Here is a 23120-nt window from a genome sequence, read left to right on the forward strand (position 1 = left end):
TTGTTGCTAACATACCTGAAGAAACCCTTCTTGTTACTCTTAACATCTCTTGCTAACTGCAACTCCAAGTGTGATTTGGCCTTCCTGATTTCACTCCTGCACGCCTGAGCAATATTTTTATACTCCTCCCTGGTCATTTGTCCAATCTTCCACTTCTTGTAAGCTTCTTTTTTGTGTTTAAGATCAGCAAGGATTTCACTGTTTAGCCAAGCTGGTCGCCTGCCATATTTACTATTCTTTCTACACATCGGGATGGTTTGTTCCTGCAACCTCAATAAGGATTCTTTAAAATACAACCAGCTCTCCTGGACCCCTTTGCCCTTCATGTTATTCTCCCAGGGGATCCTGCCCATCTGTTCCCTGAGGGAGTCAGTCTGCTTTTCTGAAGTCCAGGGTCCATATTCTGCTGCTCTCCTTTCTTCCTTGTGTCAGGATCCTGAACTCGACCATCTCATGGTCACTGCCTCCCAGGTTCCCATCCACTTTTGCTTCCCCTACTAGTTCTTCCCTGTTTGTGAGTAGCAGGTCAAGAAAAGTTCTGCCCCTAGTTGGTTCCTCCAGCACTTGCACCAGGAAATTGTCCCCTACACTTTCCAAAAATTTCCTGGATTGCCTGTGCACCGCTGTATTGCTCTCCCAGCAGATATCAGTGTGATTAAAGTCTCCCATGAGAACCAGGGCCTGCGATCTAGCAACTTCTGCTAGTTGCCAGAAGAAAGCCTCGTCCACCTCATCCCTCTGGTCTGGTGGTCTATAGCAGACTCCAACCACGACATCACCCTTGTTGCTCACACTTCTCAACTTTATCCAAAGACTCTCAGGTTTTTCTGCAGTTTCATACTGGAGCTCTGAGCAGTCATACTCCTCTCTTACATACAACGCAACTCCCCCACCTTTTCTGCCCTGCCTGTCCTTCCTGAACAGTTTATATCCATCCATGACAGTACTCCAGTCATGTGAGTTATCTCACCAAGTCTCTGTTATTCCAATCACATCATAGTTCCCTGACTGTGCCAGGACTTCCAGTTCTCCCTGCTTGTTTCCCAGGCTTCTTGCATTTGTGTATAGGCACTTAAGATAACTCATCGATCGTCCCTCTTTCTCAGCATGAGACAGGAGTCCTCCCCCCTTGCGCTCTCCTGCTTGTGCTTCCTCCCAGGATCCCATTTTCCCACTTACCTCAGGGCTTTGGTCTCCTTCCCCCGTTGAACCTAGTTTAAAGCCCTCCTCACTAGGTTAGCCAGCCTGCTGGCGAAGATGCTCTTCCCTCTCTTCGTTAGGTGGAGCCCGTCCTCCTTCTTGGAACAACATCCCATGGTCGAAGAATCCAAATCCTTCTCTCCGACACCACCTGTGTAGCCATTCGTTGACTTCCACGATTCGACGGTCTCTACCCCGGCCTTTTCCTTGCACAGGGAGGATGGACGAGAACACCATTTGCGCCTCAAACTCCTTTACCCTTCTTCCCAGAGCCACGTAGTCTGCAGTGATCCGCTCAAGGTCATTCTTGGCAGTATCATTGGTGCCCACGTGGAGAAGCAGGAAGGGGTAGCCATCCGAGGGCTTGATGAGTCTCGGCAGTCTCTCCGTCACATCGTGTATCCTAGCTCCTGGCAAGCAGCAGACCTCTCGGTTTTCCCGGTCGGAGCGGCAGATAGATGACTCAGTCCCTCTGAGAAGGGAGTCCCCGACCACCACCACCCTCCTCCTCCTCTTGGGAGTGGTGGTCGTGGAACCCCCATCCCTAGGACAGTGCATCTTTTGCCTTCCAATCGGTGGAGTCTCCTTCTGCTCCCTTCCCTCAGATGGGTCATCTAGTCCACTCTCCGCATTAGTACCTGTAGAGAGAACATGGAAACGATTGCTCACCTGTATCTCCATTGCTGGTGCATGGACGCTCCTCTTTCTCCTTCTGGAGGGCACGTGCTGCCAAACCTCCTCACAATCCTTCTGTCCCTGCTGCGCCTGCTCTGAATTTTCAGAACATTGTGGCCGTAGAAGCATCTCCTGACGTCTGTCCAGGAAATCTTCATTTTCCCTTATGCAACGCAGAGTCGACACTCGTTTCTCCAACCCTCGAACCTTCTCTTCCAGTATGGAGACTAGCTTGCACTTTGTACAGACAAAGTCGTTTCTCTCCTGTGGAAGAAAGACAAACATGGCACAACCTGTGCAGGTTACAACAGCTGATCGCTCACCTTCCATATCACCGTCCTCTTAAGAGCTTCCTCAGCTGTTGCAGGAACTACTCAGAGAAACCTGCAGATGAAAGCCTCAGTGAGCTCTCCCCAAGTGAACTCCCAGGCAAACTCCTGCTGTTAGCCTCTGCTGTTCGCCGCTCAGCTGGTTCGCTGCTGACTGCCCTTATATACCAGTCAGGCCCACTCAAGGCCCACCTGGAACAAAGCACTCCCAATTCACACTTTTCAAACAAACAAACAAGCAAGCAATCAAGCACACGGTCAAACTGACCAACTGTCCCAGCAGCAGACACTCAGCTACTCACCAACACAGCCCCCCTAATGCAGCACTTAGCGTACCTCCTCTCGGACAGCTCCCAGGCAAACTCCCGCTGTTAGCCTCTGCTGTTCGCCACTCGTTCTTGGAGTCATTGTGGATAGTTCTCTGAAGACGTCCACGCAGTGTGCAGCGGCAGTCAAAAAAGCAAACAGGATGTTAGGAATCATTTAAAAAGGGATTGAGAGTAAGACAGCTTTCGCTCTATCTCTTTATATTGCACTAAGGGTACATCTACACTACAGCGGGGAGTCGATTTAAGATACGCAAATTCAGCTACGTGAATAGCGTAGCTGAATTCGACGTATTGCAGCCGACTTACCCCGTTGTGAGGACGGCGGCAAAATCGACTTCTGCCGCTTTTTGTCGGCGGCGCTTACTACCACCTCCGCTGGTGGAGTTAGAGCGCCGATTTGGGGATCGATTGTCGCGTCCCGATGGGACGCGATAAATCGATCCCCGAGAGGTCGATTTCTACCCGCCGATTCAGGCGGGTAGTATAGATCAGACCTTATATAAAGCCATGGTACGCCCACATCTTGAATACTATGTACAGATGTGGTCTCTTCATCTCAAAAAAGATGTACTGGCATTAGAAAAGGTTCAGAGAAGGGCAACCAAAATGATTAGCGGTTTGGAACAGGTCCCATATGAGGAGAGACTAAAGAGGCTAGGACTTTTCAGCTTGGAAAAGAGAAGACTAAGGGAGGATATGATAAAGGTCTATTAAAATCATGAGTGGTGAGGAGAAAGTGAATAGGGAAAAGTTATTTACTTCTTCCCATAATACAAGAACTAGGGGCCACCAAATGAAATTAATGAGCAGCAGGTTTAAAACAAATAAAAGGAAGTTGTTCTTCACACAGCGCACAGTCAACCTGTGGAATTTCTTGCCTGAGCAGGTTGTGAAGTCTAGGACTATGACAGGGTTTAAAAGAGAAGTAGATAAATTCATGGCGGTTAAGTCCATTAATGGCTATTAGCGAGGATGGGTAAGGAATGGTGTCCCTAGCCTCTGTTTGTCAGAGGGTGGAGATGGATGGCAGGAGAGAGATCACTTGATCATTACCTGTTAGGTTCACTCCCTCTGGAGCACCTGGCATTGGCCACTGTCGGCAGACTGGATACTGGGCTGGATGGATGTTTGGTCTGACCCAATATGGCCATTATTATGTTCTTATCTGAAGATCAGAGAAGGTTGAGGTTTAAAGTGGAGAAGGGATTACTGGTTAACATTTTTCTGTTTACTTTTAAAACCTGTTTAGCTTCTAAGGCTAAGGGCGTGGCTACACTTGCGAGTTACAGCGCTGTAAAGCCGCCCCCAGCGCTGTAACTCACTCCCCATCCACACTGGCAAGGCATTTGCAGCGCTGTATCTCCTTGGTTGCAGCGCTGCATGTACTCCACCTCTCCAAGAGGAATAGCAAGTGCAGCGCTGCTGCTGCAGTGCTGCAGCACCAGTGTGGCCGCCCAATGCGCTGTGAATGGCCTCCAGAATTATTCGGCATTATCCCACAATGCCTGTTCTAGCCACTCTGGTCATCAGTTCAAACTCTACTGCCCTGGCCTCAGGTACCAACCATGTGACCGACCCTTTACATTCCCCGGGAATCTTAAAAATCCCCTTCCTGTTTGCTCAGCCCGGCGTGGTGTGGAGTGCTATCAGCGAATCTTTCCAGGTGACCATGCCTCCACGCACCAAGCGAGCCCCAGTATGGAGCAATGGCGAGTTGCTGGACCTCATCAGTGTTTGGGGGGAGGAAGCTGTCCAGTCCCAGCTGCGCTCCAGCCGTAGGAATTACGATACCTTTGGGAAGGTATCAAAGGACATGATGGAAAGGGGCCATGACCGGGACACCCTGCAGTGCAGGATTAAAGTGAAGGAGCTGCGGAGTGCCTACCGCAAAGCCCGCAACGCAAACGGCCACTCGGGTACTCCCCCCGCGATCTGCCGATTCTACAAAGAGCTGGCTGCGATACTTGGGGTTAACCCCACCTCCATTCCTAGCACCACCATGGACACTTCATAGCCGGGGGGGGGAGGAGGAGGAGGAGGAGGAAAACGGGAGTGATGGTGGTGGCCCAGATGGAGACACCCCGGAATCCCTGGAGCCATGCAGCCAGGAGCTCTTCTCGAGCCAGGAGGATGGTAACCAGTCGCAGCGGCCGGTACTCTGTGGAGGACAAACAGAAGAGCAGGTTCCCGGTAAGCGTGTGTTTTTTTTTTCGGGAAGAAATTTTTTCGGTGCGGGCTCTTTGGGAGAGGAGGGTTAGGCATGCATGCCTAGATGCAGAATAGTGCATTGATGTGGTTTATCACATCGCGGTAATCGGCCTCGGTAATCTCAAATGTCTCATTCAAAACGTGTGCAATGCACTTGCGCAGGTTTATCGGGAGAGCCACCGTGGTCCTTGTCCCAGCCAGGCTAACGTGTCCGCGCCACTGTGCCGCGAGGGGCGGGAGGACCATTGCTGCACACAGGCAAGCTGCATATGGGCCAGGGCAGAAGCCGCATTGCAGTAGAAGACCCTCCCTTGCTTCCCAGGTCACTCAGCAGCAAGATATCATCCAGGACGAACTCCTGTGGAAAATGTTGGGACAGTGTTCAGTGTAGGTGCCCCCTGAAGCTGTTGGCTCTCCCCAAGGCACAGAAACCCAGAGGACAGTGCAACCCTGAAACAATCCGTCCCCCTTACTCACCATTTTGAGGCTCCCGTGGGATATGTGTGCGTTGTTTCGGACGGGAAAATTATGTTATTGTGTAGACCCTGTGTGTTTTCTACTCCTTAAGTGCGGGGGGAATCATTACTCTGTCTGATATAAACAATGCTGCCTCTGTTAAATGTTGCATTTTTTGCCTATACAGCTGCATCAACCTTGAGACCTCAGCCGTCCCTCTTATCGCCTGCTCAGAGACTGCAAAGACTCAGGAAGAGACCGTGAAAAAGCAAAGAAGACATACTGCAAGAAGTGATGCGGCAATCTATTAAAGAGAATGAGAAAGCACAGGACTGGAAGGAGAGAGAAAGCAGGATCCGCCAGGAAAACGCAGCGCACTGGCAGCAAAGCACCGCGCACCGGCAGCAAAGCACTGATAGGCTCATAAGCATCCTGGAGCGCCAAGCAGATGCTATCCAGGAGCTGGTAGCCATGCAGAAAGAGGAGCAGTACCACAAACACCACCCCCCCCTACAGCCCTTGTCCCAAAACTCTTTCCATTGTGCCCCACTGTCACCTCCAACCCACTTTACCCAACTTCCATGTTCTTCACGCCACCCGCTGCCTCCAACACCAGTACCTTCACCACCCGGCCCTGAAAACCACAACCCTTATCCTCTGCACTCAACCCCCATCACTATGTAGTATAGCTGTCCTGAAGTGCAGCATTCACTGCCCAGCACACCAGACAAGACATACGCGAATCTGTGATTGTACTGTTCCCCACTTCACCCCCTTGTTTCTTTTCAATAAATAATTTTTTTTTCTTTTCAATAAATGGATTCTTTGGCTTTGAAAACATTCTTTATTATTGCATAAAGTAGAAGACTCCTTAGCCCAGGAAAGAAACAGGCACTGCAAGTCTGCTTAGCAAACACTGATTCCTAAAGATTGGAACTACTGCACTTCACTCCCATGCAGGGCACCAGATATCACTGCTGGTTTTCAGCCTCAAATTGCTCCCTTAAGGCATCCCTAATCCTTGCAGCCCCGCGCTGGGCCCCTGTAATAGCCCTGCTCTCTGGCTGTGCAAATTCAGCCTCCAGGTGTTCAACCTCGGAGGTCCATGCCTGAGTGAAGCTTTCACCCTTCCCTTCACAAATATTATGGAGGGCACAGCACGCGGATATAACTGCGGGGATGCTGTTTTCGGCCAAGTCCAGCTTCCCATACAGAGATCGCCAGCGGCCCCTTAAACAGCCAAAGGCACGCTCCACAGTCATTCGGCACTGGCTCAGCCTGTAGTTGAACCGTTTCTTGCTGCTGTCAAGGCTCCCTGTGTAGCGTTTCATGAGCCATGCCATTAACGGGTAAGCGGGATCTCCAAGGATCACAATGGGCATTTAAGCTTCCCCTACCGTGATCTTCCGCTCTGGGAAAAAAGTCCAGGCCTGCATCTTCCTGAACAGCCAAGTGTTCCGAAAGATGCGTGCGTCATGCACCTTTCCAGGCCAGCCTGTGTTAGTGTCAATAAAACGCCCACGGTGATCCACAAGCGCCTGGAGAACCATAGAGAAATACCCCTCGGTATCCTAGGTGGGGTGGCGCCAGAATAGGAATGTGCGTCCCATCTATGGCCCCTCCACAGTTAGGGAACCCCATTTGTGCAAAGCCATCCACTATTTCCTGCACGTTACCCAGAGTGACGGTTCTTCTGAGTAGGATGCAATTAATGGCCTTGCAAACTTGCATCAACACGATTCCAACGGTCGACTTTCCCACTCCAAACTGGTTTGCGACCGACCAGTAGCTGTCTGGAGTTGCCAGTTTCCAGTTTGCAATAGCCACCCGCTTCTCCACTGGCCGGGCAGCACTCAATCTCGTGTCCTTGCGCCGCAGGGTGGGGGCAAGCTCCTCACACAGTCCCATGAAAGTGGCTTTTCTCATCCGAAAGTTCTGCAGCCACTGCTCGTCATCCCAGACTTCCATGATGATGTGATCCCACCACTCGGTGCTTGTTTCTCGAGCCCAAAAGTGGCGTTCCACGCTGATGAGCATGTCCGTGAATGCCACAAGCAATTTCGTGTCGTACGCGTTACGCGGCTCGATAGCATCGTCGGTCTCCACACCCTCACTGTCACTTTGGATCTTAAGGAATAGTTTGACAGCCAAACGTGACGTGCTGGTGAGACTCGTCAGCATACGCCTCAGCAGTTCGGACTCCATTTCCTGCAGACAGATCACGCTGCACAGAAACCGTTGAAAGATGGCGCCAAAGGTGGACGGAAACAAAAGAGTTTTCTGGGATGTGAAGCGATGCATCACGGGGCATTGGGACAGGACCCAGAATCCCCCGCACCCACACCCCCTTCCCACAACCCACGGCACCAGAATGGGAAAAGGTGCTCTGTGGGATAGCTTCCCATAATGCACCGCTCCCAATAGCGCTGCAATTGCCGCAAATGTGGCCACGACAGTGCGCTGGGCAGCTGTCAGTGTGGACAGACTGCAGCACGAAGTCAGGTTTAACTCACAGCGCTGTACATCTGCAAGTGTAGCCAAGGCCTAAGTAATGTTTTGAATAATGAAATTCCTTGTGAAAGATTCAGATCCTTCCTCCTTTCGGTTAGAGTGTTAAGACATGCCTTATATCACCCAGACGTCCTCCAGAAAAGCTAGGGAAGAGCAGATTCTACATTTTAAGGGCTTGTCTCTACGTGGAGTTATTCAGGAATATCTCTGTGTGCATGCTCATATTCCGGAGCATGAGTGTGGTGTTCTGGTTTAGCTGAATCGAGAGGAGCAAGGCGGCACTCTTATTTCAGAATAAGAGCGTCCTCGCAGGGAGTTAATCAGAAATAGCTGATGCCGTTTAAATTTGTACCTACCTTAATCAAAATTAACTTTCAAGTGTAGCCCCAAAGGAAGAAACTAGCAGGGAAAAAAAAGTTAAGGAGAGCCTGAGAGGATTTTTGTTAACATCATAAAGAAACAGAAAAGATCACATGTCCAGTTTTTTAAAAACTCCTTTGCTGCTAACTCTTCTTTACCATAGTTTTGCTGGGGAATAGTCTCGATGTTCAAATGAACTTTTCTATATAATTTCAGGGCTTCTCACCTGGATGACCTCATTAATTCTTTCTCCCTGGAGGATGCTGTCTCACACAGCTGAAGAGATTGCTGAATTGCTGCTTTGTAGCCAGATAAATATCTAACAAGTCTCTTGAAATCCTGCCTTTATTCTCCAGGCAACAAAAAACAAGCTCTCAGAGGACAGTGATGCTCCCCCACCCAAGAGATCCCATATCTTCTACGGCAGTTTGGAGGAGAAGGAAAGGGAACGTCTTGCCAAAGGAGAATCAGGGCTGCTGGGAAGAGAGAGAGTGAAAGCTGCAATTGAAGCAGGCAATATTAACATAACCAGCGGTAAGAGTGCACTCTGTGTACCACCCTCTTGTTTGGGCCCTGTGAAATCTGCATTAATGAGAACACAGGCGGAATCACAGAATCAAAACATTAACGTGGAATCCTGCTCTCCCGCCACTAGAGCTGCTGCCACTGTCAGGGAGGGCTGCATGGCTGAGCTAAGTACAGCAGCACTTAGTCAAGCTGCTCTCGATTGGGAGCCCCCGATCTGCTGTGGTTTGTGGGGTGGGAGAGGGGCACAGATGTCAGGTTGTCCCCCTCCCCCTGCTGGTATACCCAGTCTCAGCTTGGGTGGGGGGACAAAGGGGCACCTGTCTGCACCAGCTTCTGGCTCAGCCTGGCTGCTGTCTGAACAAGTGTTCAGACTGGTGAGTGCACTGCTTAAAGAGACAGCATGCAGATATACTCCCCTAACACACACGCTGTCTCACTAACTCCCCTAACACACACACACACTTACTACTGTGGACTTCTTGTGTTACTGTTCAGCAATGTCAGATTGGTCATTGGTCATTGTCAAGGCTGGATCCCCACTTTGAACTTTAGGGTACAAATGTAGGGGCCTGCATGAAAACTTCTAAGCTTAACTACCAGCTTAGCTCTGGTTCCGCTGCCACCATCCCAAGGCTAATTTCCTTCCCTGGGTAGCCTTGAGAAACCTTTCACCAATTCCCTGGTGAATACAGATCCAAACCCCTTGGATCTTAAAACAAGGAGAAATTAACCATTCCCCTCCTTCCTCCCACCAACTCCTGGTGAATACAGATCCAACCCCCTTGGATCTAAAACAAGGAGAAATTAACCATTCCCCTCCTTCCTCTCACCAACTCCTGGTGAATCAAGATCCAAACCCCTGGGATCTTAAAACAAGGAAAAAAATCAATCAGGTTCTTCAAAAGAAGGCTTTTAATTAAAGACAAAAGTAAAAATCATCTCTGTAAAATCAGTATGGAAATTAACCTTACAGGGTAATCAAACTAAAAGAGCTCAGAGGACTCCCCTCTAGTCTTAGGTTCAAAGTACAGCAAATAAAGATAAACACTCTAGTAAAAGATACATTTACAAGTTGAGAAAACAAAGGAAAACTAAGACGCCTTGCCTGGCTATTTACTTACAAGTTTGAAATAGGAGAGACTTGTTTAGAAAGATGTGGAGAACCTGGATTGATGTCTGGTCCCTCTCAGTCCCGAGTGCGAACACACTCCCAAACAAAGAACACAAACAAAAGCCTTCCGCCCCCCCCCAAGATTTGAAAGTATCTTGTCCCCTTATTGGTCCTTTAGGTCAGATGCCAGCCAGGTTACCTGAGCTTCTTAACCCTTTACAGGGAAAAGGATTTTGGAGTCTCTGGCCAGGAGGGATTTTATAGTACTGTACACAGGACAGCTGTTACCCTTCCCTTTATAGTTATGACAGTCATATTACTGAGTGCTACTTTAAAAGGTGATTTAAAATGTGTCACTTTTACCATATACTGTATATTTGCAGGATCTTTTGTTTAAATTGTAGGCATTTTTTTAAAATCAGCTTTTCCCATTGCAATTCAGTTATGAACATTTTTTTGCATTTATAGTAAGGCTACTTAATTATTGTCCGTGTATCAAACAGTCTTGATTTAAACACCCACCCAACCCAAAAAATGGAATTAATTTTTAACTGACTTAGAGACGTTTATAAGGAAAATGAGTCTTTGATTAGGTTTGACTATTGGCCAAAATTGTAGATGCACAAACTTCGCCCAGCTGAAAGGCATGTAGGGCCTCTGAAATCTACGTTAACAAGAACACAGATGGAATCATGGAAGCAAAACAATAACACGGAATTCCTTTTCTCGCTCCTGCTGTGGCTCCAGGGCTGGAGAAGAGTGAATTCGTTTTTAAAAAATAAATCTAAAAATCCACAAAAATAAAATGGATTTCATAGGACCCTAGGCATGCTGGCAGCTTGCCAGAAGCCTGAGGGCTGTACTTAATCAGCTGCTGAACTTCAATACAGAGGTTGGGGCTGCTGAGACTACAAGTCCTAATATCCAGTGCACCATCTTGATTTGAGCAGGGTGTCTGGAGGAACATGCCATTGCTGGTACCAAATATCCCTGCTTTAAATGATTGTGAGAATCATTTTTAAATTATATATATCTTTTAGTGGTTAGAATTGTCCAAACCTTTGCTGCTTTAATTTCATTTGTTGTTTTAATCTGATGGCTCTGTTTCTGGCGTAGGTGAGGTCTTTGATCTTGAAGACCACATAAGTGAGCGTCAGGCAGAAGTGTTGGCTGAGTTTGAGCGCAGGAAGCGTGCCAGGCAGATCAACGTTTCCACAGATGACTCTGAAGTCAAGGCGTGCCTACGAGCACTTGGGGAGCCCATCACGCTCTTTGGAGAGGGGCCTGCAGAACGGAGAGAAAGGTGCTGTAGCTAGTCCTCTGTGTGGCTGATAGTGGTAACCACCCCCACCCCATTCAAATCTCCTGTCAAATTCCTTGAGATGTTGAGTGCAGTGAGTATTGTTGACCAGTGAGTCTTCATGGTGATGTAGAAGGAGTTGAGGGGAGGCGACAGTGAAAGAAACTGACCATCTCTCCTGGCCAAGATTATCTAGAACTCACTGAGTGAATAGGGTTAACTTTTGATGCATCTCATTACAGATTGAGAAATATCCTCTCGGTGGTTGGCACAGATGCCTTAAAAAAGACCAAGAAAGATGATGAAAAATCTAAGAAATCCAAAGAAGAGGTAAAATCTCCCATTCTTAGTGTCTGCTGGCTGTTAATGCAGAGAGGAGGAGGCTGCTTGACAGCCTGTTTGGCAGCCTGTATTATTTCCAGGCCTCTGTCCTGGTGGATTCTTGTTTCAACAGAGGGTCTGATAGTATGAATTCACTCCACACATCATCCCTTCCTGCCACTGCTACCCATTTGAAAAAGCTTGTTGCTTCCACTTTTATAACCTATTGAATCGGGGGTGTCAAATGTATTGTGTAGAAAGGGCTGCATTCCACATTTAGTTATTGTCCATGAGCCAGAAGTGTAGATGTAGGGCTCCATGCCCCTCTCCTTCCACAGCAGAAAACTTGCTGCTGGCAATGAGAGGACTGCATGAAGAGCAAGGCCAGAATGTGTCCTTTTAGAGTAATTAACCTTTTAATTACTATTATTAAGTACTTTATTGCCACATTCATTGTCTTTGCCACCCACTTTGAGCTACTACACCACTTTTTCTGCCCTTCTCTACCCTCCTTTCTCTCCCTCTTCATTTTGTTTTTCCTTTATTCTTCTCTCTGCGTTTTCTTCCTTGCAGCAACTCTCATTTCCCACTCCCTGGACTTCCTTCTCCCTTCCATCTGCTAAAATAATTAACTATGCAGTGAATGAAAAGCTGAGACTGCGCAATCTGAACATGGCATGTGGGCTATGTAAACATCTCAGACAAGCCAAATCTGGTCCATGAGACCGTATGTGTGACACATCTGCCTTAAACCCTTCTCTAGGGATAGTAGAGCCACACTAATCCACACACTTTATAAACCCCCGAAAATAGCTGCTTCCCACTCTCAGCACAGATTTAACAGCAGATGCTGCAGTGGCATCACTCAGACTTTTTCTGGGTTTTTTTTGTTTTTTAGTATCAGCAAACTTGGTACCATGAAGGGCCCAACAGCCTGAAAATAGCTAGGCTGTGGATCGCCAACTACTCGCTCCCCAGGTAAGGAACCAGGTTACCAATTGAAAACAGTGGGAGAAGACATGAGCTGTTATAAGGAGCAGCAGACTTGTTAAACCAAGCTAATGATTGCCCTTGGTGGGCAAAGCTGGGAACTTGAGAACAGGGGACTCATAGCTGTGGTTGGAGCCAAGCATAAAGGACTATGGGGTTGTACACATGACTAGCGCTGGCAATAGCCCAGCTTTGAGGCCAGGAAGGAGAGGACAGGACCTATGCCAGCCCTAGGGCAGGGGGATGTGAGGTATAATCACTCTAATTTTGCTCATGCCACAGGGCAACAAAGCGGCTGGAAGAAGCCCGTCTGTACAAAGAGATTCCAGAGGCGACCAGGACATCCCAGAAGCAAGAACTGCACAAATCCTTGAGGGTAAGGGGTGGTTTTATCTCTAAGCATAAGTGATCAGCAAGAGATGGCTCTACCAGAGCAAAGCTCCCAGGCCTAGAGTGACTTCCCAGCTGCATGTTATTCTCCAAGCCCTGCCTAGCATGCTCTGCCCCTTCTCTGATTGTGTGACCAGGCTGGGCCTTGAACCTAAAATGGTCCTGTCCCGTCAGTGATTCAGAGGACAGGGTTTGGGTTTAATCCTTATAGCCCCGCACGGATACAAATTTATATCCCAAACAGGAGACACAGTCAACTGCATGGAAGGGACGGGGGCAGGGCGGAGGCATTATAGCCGTGCCAGAGGACCTGCCAGCATGGGGCATTGGCTCCTGGGAACAGCGGCCCCACATTCTGCTCCTTTCCCCACCGCAGTTCCCGGGAGAGTCCTCCAGTTCCACCGATGCCGATTTATACCTGCAGATATCCGCATACATGGATATAAATTGGTATCCGCGCAGCTCTATTAATCCTCTCCCTGCAGGGCAAAGGGATGGAGACACATCTGTGCACTTTTGCACAAGTAGCCTATGGTGATAAAGAAACTGCCTGGGCTGGTCACTGGCTTTTTTCAGCAGGGAAGAGGGATCATGGTTTTTTTTTAAAGATTGTTCTCTCACCTGCTTCCTTGGCACCTGGGAGCCTTAAACCAATGGAAAAAACCAACATAGTAACAATTGTTTCAGAATGAGTCAATGAATCCCCCCCCCTTCTGTAAAAATGGAACTAGAAGCCAATTAACAGAGCGTTCTCACACTGTGCTCTAAAGCCAGTAATATTCTACCTAATACCTCCAGAGGGGGGCAGCTTTAGATGGGTGGACTCTTTCCTGAGAACACCCTGCCTCTAGCCCTGGCAAAATCAATGGTGATTGCACCTGGTATGTAGGAAAAGAGGGACCCAGACCACATAGGGCTCTCTGGATCAGAACCAACACTTGGAAGTGCACCTTCAAACATATCCAGTAGTGCAGGGCCCAGCAAGCTGAGAGCTTATGCTGATCTAACTCTAAGCGTCTACACTAAAAATCCCACCGATGTAAGTCACCTACTACATTGATTTAATAACTCCACCTCTGTGAGAGGCGTAGCACTTAGATCAATGTAGTTAGGGTGACAAGGTGTTCATATAGACACTGCATTACTTACATCACCTTTCAGCTGTCAGCCCTATCCTGTGTAGGACTCACAGCTGTCAGTGCCCCACAATGAATGTCTTGGTGGAAGTGCTCCTGGTGAGGAAGCACAGCGCAGACAGAAGGAACATAGTGTGGATGGGAACCACTGCTTTAATTACTGCAGTGGCTGTACATTGATTTAAGTCAACTTAATTTTGTCGTGTAAGACCTGCCCTACAGTACAATGTGTCTGCTCCATGGAATTGGCATGGTGCTGGGGCAGTTCACCTCTTTGCAGAGTGACTTGGTGAAGGTCTCCGTTCTCTTTGCTTGGGTGTGTCACTTGAATGGCCTCCTTAAAAAGGGGAGGCTCTTGCTGGTTTGTGCTGGTTTGAGTCAGAGTTGTCTCTATGTCTTTGCAGTCCTTGAATAATTTCTGCAGTCAGATTGGAGATGACCGCCCGATATCTTACTGCCATTTCAGTCCCAATTCCAAACTCCTCGCTACAGCCTGCTGGTCAGTTTCCTTTTACAGTACCTTTTGGGAGGGGTGAGAAGGATGTGGCAGAGTCCTGGGAGATTTATTCTTGGGGGAATTCTGTGCCAAATTTTTTTAAAGATTGTGCACAATATTTTAAAATTCTGCAATATTCTGCATATTTTTTGTCAAATATAATCACACCCGTTTCAATTATTTTGGTAATTTATTTCAAAATACCCATTAACAAGTGTCTGTAACAATATAGACCAGAAAAGATTCAGGAAATGTTTTTTGACAAATAGATCCCTTACTATGCATATTAATACAGAACTTTGAGTAATGATTCATTTAAACTACAATACAGGTGTGTATTTTCTGCATCCCTCAGAAGCAGTGAGAAGGCTTGGGGGGATTCAGGGGTAATGGAGGAACTTAGGGAGAGGGAAGTAATTGCTGGGAAGCAGCCTGGGAGTGAACCCAGAGGGTTGTTGGGTGTTGGTGGGAGAACTGTGGAATAGGATTTGGGGGGAGGGGGAGGGGAGGCAGGGATTGTTAGGGAGTTGGGGAGCATCCCCCATGCAGACCCTGGCTGACCCCTAGCCTCTCCCATTTAGTCAAGTACATCTGCCCTATTCACATGTGTCCCTGCACCCCAACTTTCCAATCAGCCAGGTATGTCTGCACATGTCCCCTTGTGGTCCTGTACCCCCTTGTCCCTGTGTGGCCCTGCACCTTCACTCAGCCAGCCATAGCTGCCCCTGTCTCCATGTATTCCTTCACCCCCAGGCCCATTCAGCCCCTGGCTCAATGTCACCCCACTAGCTCCTGTGCCCCTGCCCCAGTCTGCCTCCCCCACTAGCTCTTCTGAACCCCATTGTGTGAGACCGCCCCTAGCATCCCCATGTGCCCTGCTGCTCTGTCCATCTCTCCCCCACCCCCTCCCCAATATATCCCGTGCCTTCTCACCTGGACCGACAGGGCACTATGAGGAAGGCAGCCTCTGGCCCCTCCCTCTCCATGGCCGTTGAGTCAGGTGCCCTCTTTTCTGGCACCACATCAGCCTCTAGTGGGTGAAAGGTGTAATTGCAGTGTGACCCCTCTCACGGCTTCCCTTGGACACCTCGTCAGAATACGTTATTCTGCAGGGGGGAAAAGACTGCGGAGGACATTAATTCTGCGCTTGCACAGTGGTTCAAAATTCCTCTAGGAGTAGAGTTTTGGGATCTCAAGTAAGGGTTATGCCTGCTTTTCTAAACCCGTGCCTTCACACCATTGTACTTCCTAGCAAGGGTTTGAAGCATCTGTTCCCCTTATAGCAAGGTCACAAAGCATTCCCGGCATTTCATGCCCTCACTTTTCACTTCTGTACCTCAAGCCCTGTGCCCAGCCCTTCAGTGTGTGGTTTGTGGGATCATGTCATGCTCTAGTGTCTGCACCACAAAGAGGATCTGAGCCTGCAGCTAGCGCGCGCGCGCGCGCACACACACACACACACACACTCTCTCTCTCTCTCTCTCTCTCTCTCTCTCTCTCTCTCTCTCTCTCTCTCTCTCTCTGAGTGGCACATTCCACCTCTGCATTGGAGGTGGCTCTTCTTGCATTGACTAAGAGCAGTGAGAACTGTCCCTTCTCCTACTGGTTGAGCCCTTCACCCATAATCACTCCTCAAGGGAGGAGACTTCTCATCTGTTCAGTGGACTACCTGCCAACGCCCCCTCTAACCCTTCAGGGATCAATCTTGTGGGAGTTAGGTCAGTGTTTACCAGTATTTTAGTCACTGCAGTAACCCCACACTCTGTTTTCTTAGTTGTTTTTTGAGCTGTGCTTTTGGGGTTCGCAATCCCTCCTGTGTTGTGACTGTGACTCCAACCATGTTTCTTGTGTTCAACAGGAGTGGCCTGTGCAAACTCTGGTCTGTGCCTGACTGCAATCTTGTTCATACTTTACGAGGTAGAGGTGCTTTTGCTGATGCAAGCTCTTTGCTAAGTACCCTTATTCCCCTCAGAGTCTGGTTATAATGTAAACCATTGCTATTTGGCTAAAGATGCTTTGGGAACTGGATTCTTTGTGGGTGACTCTCTGCAACTTTCACCAGTGCTGGAGAGGGGAGGAGAGGGGGCCATGAGCTCATTGTTTGTCACTGGTCATTTGAAATTGGTGGGGGGTTTTCCTAGTTTGTGCTGACATACTTTATCCAGATGTCCAAGTCCCTGGTTAGTCCACAGTGAGGAAGAATCCTGTCCAATAAGCCAGAACTTGGTTGCACAATTCTGACCTGATAAAACCTGTTGTCAGAAGAGCTGGTGGGGGGGAAGCAGAGATCACCCAGCAGAGCATGCAGTCTTTTGACTTTCTCTCTCTCATTCTCACCCTCGCCAAGGGCACAACACCAACGTAGGAGCAATAGTGTTCCATCCCCAGGCTACTGTCTCCCTGGACAAGAAGGACATCAACCTGGCCTCTTGTGCAGCTGATGGCTCTGTCAAACTCTGGAACCTTGAAAGGTCAGAATGACACTGGACAGTGGAGCCAAGTTCTGGGTGATGGACTAGGTGCTGCTGAGGTCTTAAAACCCTGCATTAGGAGTTCAGTGTTTCACCATAGTCTTCTGCCAGGAGAAAATTCCCAGCCACGGGAGCTAAGGAGTTAACTTTTTACATTGTCTGGGCTCTCAGTTAACACCAGTATCCAAAGAGGGATGGACCAAATGTAACACCTTGCTACCGAAGAGTCATTTGTTGGGATCAGGAGCAGAAGTGGCTGTCATCAAAAGCCATGTCCAGCCCTTAGTCTGGCAAGAATAAAACAACGAGGGGTGCAGGATATTGACATCTGGCTTGTTTTAAAAGCAAAGCCCTGCAGTGTCTCTCTGCATGAGACACAGGTGGCTTTGAGGGCCTCAGCAGCTTCCTATTAGCTTTGAGGGATGGTTTTTAATTGTCTTTGGCATGGCAGCAGTAAATTTGCACCAGGGGATTTAGTTATTTGTCCCATGTGGACATGGAGACGGTTATCTCTTTAATTGGCCTGTTTGGATGAATGTTTTTCTTTCTGATACTCTTTCAAACCTCTTAGTGGCTGCTGGGCTGATGCATGTAATTTTGGCAGAACGGATATCAGCCCATTCGTGACCACCATGTGACTCCTTCCGCATGGCTGGTGTCGTGTCTTCCCATCACTGTACTTGTTCTGGGCAACTGGGATGGTGATAACTGCTGCTCCCCTCGGTCATGTTCAGCTTTCGTGTCCGCTGTTTATTATTCTCTGTATTACTGTAGCATCTAGGAGGTGCTATACAGCCACAGACAAGATAGGCCCTGCCCTAGGGTGCTCAGGCATTTAATAGTGTTATTGTTTGTTGCTGCTGCTATTTTAATTACAAAGCACCTGAAAACAATAGGAGCTTCTAACATTCTAATTAATTCTCTCTTGGGGCGACCCTTCTCTTGGGTGTTTCTAGCTCTGGACACACATCCATGTGCATACAAGTTTTTGTCAGTCATGTTGCTGTGTGACCCTAGTGGCTGCAGTAGTGCAGTAGGCCTGTCCTCCCTGGAGAGAATGTGTAACAGAGTTGGTTTGTTTCTTTCAGTGATGAACCGGTGGCAGATATCGAGGGCCATACAATGAGAGTGGCACGAGTGATGTGGCATCCTTCTGGGAGGTTCCTGGGCACCACTTGGTATGTGGCGTTGATTTACCGTACTGAGGGTACTAAGCTTTAGCTCTTAAATTATAACAAACAAATAGGAGCTGGTGTATGTCTGCAGAGCGGGGTTGGCAAACTGATTGCCAAAGTAAGGGGGCACATCTCATCTCAAATCGTCCAACAGGGGTCACACCCAGCCATTTTTTTGGCAATAAGCCACAAGTTACCGCAGGCTGGGGCCTTAAAAGGGCAGGACCCTGTACAGACCTCCATTCTCTTCCCTTCAAGTGAGACCCTGTTGGTCTCCAAGTGGGTATAAAGTACAAGCGGTCAGAATAATATTTATCCCTGTGGAAACACTGACTAGTGGAATAACCATTTCCTGCCTTTTGGGATGTGCCAACTATCAAAGCCCTGTTGTCGAGCCATACCATCAGCTCACTGCCCGTGGTTAACACTGATTTTGATCAGTAGAAAGCATGAGCAAATAAGTCTGGGAATGGAGGTTCTCCTGCGAATGGGCTTGGGCAAAGAGTGGAGCAGATCCTATTGAGTCATTGTTAAGACCCAGATACCCTGAGGGCAGAGGGTCTGATCTATCCTGAAACCCAGCCGTACACATAGCCTGAATATATCTGAAATGCTGGCTCCAGAAGGAGCCACAGACCCTGCTGCTTAGTAGAATCTCTTTGAAATGGTCCCACGGAGAACAGTAATAACCCTTATGAGTCAGTGACCCCACTCTTTGCTTCTCTTCCCTCCATTCCAGTTCCAGGGGATCTCCAGACTCTATTCCCTGCTGTGTCTTGCATCTGTAAATGGCAGGTTATAATGTACTTTTCCTGGGTCTTTAAACCATCACTTGACTCTTTGTTTAAATGGGGACTCACCCTCCCCTCCCCTCCAACTATGCACAGGTATTAAAAATAATGCCTCTCTCTCAACCGCCCCTTAAGTAAATATCTGCCAATCTTCCCAGAGTATTGGGTGCCAAAGCTCACATGCTGTTCGGAAATCTGCCAGTCAGTTCCCTTTGGAACCAAAATGATGCAAACTGGCAACTTGTCACTATGACTGACTGACTTACCTGGAGAAACAAATTCTCACTCAGGTGCCGTCACTTGCATCTTTCAGCCCCCTGCTAGGAAACATGCCTGCGGAGTGAAAGCTGGGCATAGTGAGCTGTAGGAGAGCATCTGACAGTGTGGGGCAAATGCAATTCTCCATGTGTGGCCAGTGAATACACATCTTTGCTCTGCTCTTTGAGGCTTGTAGTAGGAAGAGGGCCTGAAACATAAGTCTTTTATGTCAGAGGCCTGGTATGAAGCCTGAGGCCTGGGCTAAATTAGCAGTCAAAACTTTGCTGATATAAAGCAAAATCGGGCTGTGAACTAGGGGCAGGCCTTGCTCACAGAATCTGGCAAGAACAGGGCTGATGTTGCAAAAACACACACTCCTAAGAGTGTGAGGCTAGGAACAGAGCACTCCCACGAACATATTCCAGAAGGGTGGTACCAGAACACCTTGATACCAACATATTCCCTAAAGATAACAGGAACACACTGACCCATCCTAAAGATAAGGTCAGTATGACAGTGTGATGCATAGAGATGTGCAAGGTGATGGGTGGTAACTGACTATGTCAGAGGGGCAGTGTGTAACAGGATGTTTGTATTGATGTATAAAAGATATCTCTGAGAGAGTGTGTTTGGCTGGCCTGGGGATAATGGAAAGTCCCGCCATTAACTGAGCTAGTCCATTGCAACAGTCATCCATGTGTTAGTGTACCTATAACCATTGAGCCAGGGCACTGGGACTGTGTTTCGTTGACAATAAACCTGACCAAGTGCCTTCACTATGAACCAAGTCTGTGGATTTATTGGGCAGTTTGATTTGAACCTCCTGTACGGGCTTTCTGGCCAGAATCAGTACAGCACACAGAAAGAATACACATGCAGCCAAACAGCTGACCACAGGGCTGACTTATCCCAGCAGCACTACCACAGGCGTGCATGTGCTATTGCGTTTATACCATGCAGGGCACTCAGTGGGTGAAATGTTCATTTTATTGGCAGGATCTGTGCTCCCTTTGGTGGCTGGCCAACTGGCTGCCATTGTCATGTGGCACTGGAGAAGCGTCCTTTTCCCCAGCACATTGCAAGGACACTGCAGAACACTAACGTCTTCTCAGTGTCATCAGGGCGACAAGGCTTGTTCCTAGTCATCCCATGCTGTGCAGCAGATGAAGTTCTGGGTTGACCAGCAGTGATGTGCTGATGAAGCAGTTATTATCCGTTTGTGTTTCTAACGGTGTCTGAGCACCCACATACCTTCTAGTCTGAGCCAAGGTTAGAATTCTGAAAAATACATTGAGTTGGACACATGGCTTTGTTTTTCCAGCTATGATCACTCCTGGCGCCTCTGGGACCTGCAAGCTCAAGAGGAGATTCTCCATCAGGAGGGGCACAGCAAGGGGGTCTATGACATCGCCTTCCACATTGATGGCTCTCTTGCTGGGACTGGGTAAGATTTACATTGAACCTTAGCAAGGTTGTCGCTCAGGATCAGATGCCCTTTGCTGGGCTGGTGTGTTTGTTTGAGCTAGTGACCGCTCTTGTGTGTTTAAGAAGTGTCAGTGCTGAGTTTTCTTTCCCCAGTGGCATGGATGCCTTTGGTCGGGTGTGGGATCTACGTACTGGGCGCTGTATCATGTTCCTGGAGGGCCACCTGAAGGAAATCTATGGGATTAACTTCTCCCCAAATGGGTAAGGAGGGAGCTGGAATGGTGCAGCTAGGGGTTCTGAGAGCATGAACTCCAGCTGAGACCAGTGTGCTCTTCCTTCTCCTCATGGCAGATATCACATAGCAACTGGGAGCGGGGACAACACATGCAAAGTGTGGGACCTCCGCCAGAGGAAGTGTGTCTACACCATACCTGCCCACCAGAACCTGGTGACGGGAGTGAAGTTTGAACGTAAGTATTTCCCTTCCCACACTTTGGTTTGCTTAGCAATACTTTCTCCTAATTCCCTGGGCTGATGTGGCTGGGATAGCTGTATGTGCAACAAAACTGCAGAACAATTTGTGCTGGTAATAGCCAGAAATCCCAGAACTCAGCAGACTCCTCTCCAGAATCTGCAATCTGGTGTTGGCAATCTATTGTTGTCTGCTGTTTCTACATGCGAACCTCACCTCTTCCCCTCTCCTTCACTGCAGCTACGCATGGTAACTTCCTGCTCACCGGTGCTTATGATAACACAGCCAAGATCTGGACTCACCCAGGCTGGTCCCCTCTGAAAACGCTGGCTGGCCACGAGGGAAAAGTAATGGGATTGGATATCTCCTCAGATGGGCAGCTAATAGCAACATGCTCATATGACAGGACCTTCAAGTTGTGGATGGCAGAGTAGCTCTGAGCTGCCAGTGACTCAGGATGGGGAATATCACAGACTGGGCTGTCCCTGCATTTTTATATTAAAAAAAAAAAAAAAAATCAGCTGTTGCATTAATTACGATGGTGGCTGGAGTTACTGGTTGGTGTCGGCTTCCCCATGGTGCTGGTGCATCCCCTGTGCTGGGAGTTGGCCAAAGTCAGAGTTGATCTGAGCTCCTGGAGTGATGCAGTAACCTCACCTTGTATGATTTGCTTTATATAATCTCTACCCCCTGCCTCTGGGGAGAAATTCTGGTGTGAGCCATCTGCTCTACCTCCCCTTCATCATAGGCTTTACTCTCTTTTTATACATGTTTGTAAATACCCCCCCTCCTCCCTTCAGATGCACTGTGCCATAAAACCCATCGGTTGGCATCACCCTCAAGATCAGTTGTGTAGGAGACTTTCCCCAGCCATGGAGCCTGAATGATCTTGCTTTTGGCAAAGAGCCAGCTTCTTCAGTCATTTAAATATGGCACATTGGTTCTCCCAGCACAGAGATTGGATTTCTGCAGAACGTGGAAGCCCATGCCCCGTTAGGCATCTGCTGTGGGTGAATTTTAAGCGGCGGGAGAGGAGGGAGTTTCTCTTCATGCAAAATCAAGCTTGAACTGCCCACTGCCCTAGATCCCCTTCTGCTTCTGTGATACTTCAGAGTAAAACACAAACACTTTCAAATCACATGGACTTCTCCAGCTTAAGCTGTCTGCAAGTCTCTGCCGGGAGGTGCATACAGAGGTGTCGGTTACAGCTTTGTTGCTAGTTTGTTTCACTTTAAGGTTCTTGCTCTAGCCACCCACTGTAGAGAACATTCACTTTCTCAAATCTTCCCAGTGAAGTTTTGCAGGTGCCTGTTTCTAAGAAACCTGTTGTGACCTCAGTGTCTGTGCACTTTGGTTGTGCTGGAGCTGTGTGGGGGAGGGGCCTGCAGCATCTGTTACCAGCCACAGCTGTGTACCCAGGAAGCAGTCCCATTACAGGGGGAGGCATCAGGCCAGCTGTTGTCTCTCTTCTCTCCCTACACTTCGATCAGCAATATAAGAACCTTGCATGCAGCAGCGTGTGTACTTGTGAGAGCGGATGGGTGATACAGGATTGCTCGTTCTCAGTTGCACGCTTCCCTGTGTTTTGTTTGTATGCACTAACCAGTGCATTAAACAGAGTGAGGGAGATAGCCATGGAGTGTGGAAAAGCTGATCTCTTTGTGGGGCTCTCTGAAAAGTGCCCCCAGCAAGGGAGAAGTAGCTTCATCTTCTCCCATTCCTCTTGAGAGTAGCAGTGCATGCCCACAGCAGCGTAGTTCTTCTCCACCACCAATTCCCTAAGTACTGTGGTTAGTGAAAAGGAATGAAATGGGCCCCTTTTGGCTGAGGAAGTGGGGTTACTCCTTGCCTCTCTAGCTGACTACATGAAGCATCTGGTCTCACCTGCTCTTTGCCCCATCACCTCTGATTCATTATTGAGAGGAACAGGAGTACTTGTGGCACCTTAGAGACTAACAAATTTATTTCAGCATAAGCTTTCGTGGACTACAGCCCACTTCATCGGATGCATAGAATGGAACACCCAGCAAGAAGATATTTATACATACAGAGAATATGAAAAAGTGGTAGTAGCCATACCAGCTGTAAGAGGCCAATCAATTGAGATGAGCTATCATCAGCAGGAGAGAAAAAACTTTTGAAGTGATAATCGAGGTGACAGATAGAAGGTGTGAGGATACTTAACATG

At 48.4% G+C, this 23120-nt stretch overlaps 1 protein-coding gene across 1 annotated transcript in view; it reads left to right on the top strand.

Moving 5' to 3' along the window:
• The window catches only part of PRPF4 (pre-mRNA processing factor 4), a 30358-nt gene extending 8893 nt beyond the window's left edge, over positions 1–21465 (top strand). Inside the window, exons 2-14 of the mRNA XM_034752130.1 lie at positions 8425–8602; positions 10824–11010; positions 11250–11337; positions 12227–12306; positions 12601–12694; positions 14249–14343; positions 16199–16257; positions 16688–16811; positions 17900–17989; positions 20357–20479; positions 20614–20721; positions 20812–20930; positions 21173–21465. Coding sequence (XP_034608021.1) covers positions 8425–8602; positions 10824–11010; positions 11250–11337; positions 12227–12306; positions 12601–12694; positions 14249–14343; positions 16199–16257; positions 16688–16811; positions 17900–17989; positions 20357–20479; positions 20614–20721; positions 20812–20930; positions 21173–21366 — 1539 coding nt within the window. The 3' untranslated portion in view covers positions 21367–21465. The remainder of the gene's footprint in view (positions 1–8424; positions 8603–10823; positions 11011–11249; positions 11338–12226; positions 12307–12600; positions 12695–14248; positions 14344–16198; positions 16258–16687; positions 16812–17899; positions 17990–20356; positions 20480–20613; positions 20722–20811; positions 20931–21172) is intronic.
• The last annotated feature ends 1655 nt before the right edge of the window (positions 21466–23120 follow it).

This window comes from Trachemys scripta, chromosome 17 (genome assembly GCF_013100865.1).
Source record: "Trachemys scripta elegans isolate TJP31775 chromosome 17, CAS_Tse_1.0, whole genome shotgun sequence".
In the NCBI taxonomy this organism is placed as follows: domain Eukaryota; kingdom Metazoa; phylum Chordata; order Testudines; family Emydidae; genus Trachemys; species Trachemys scripta.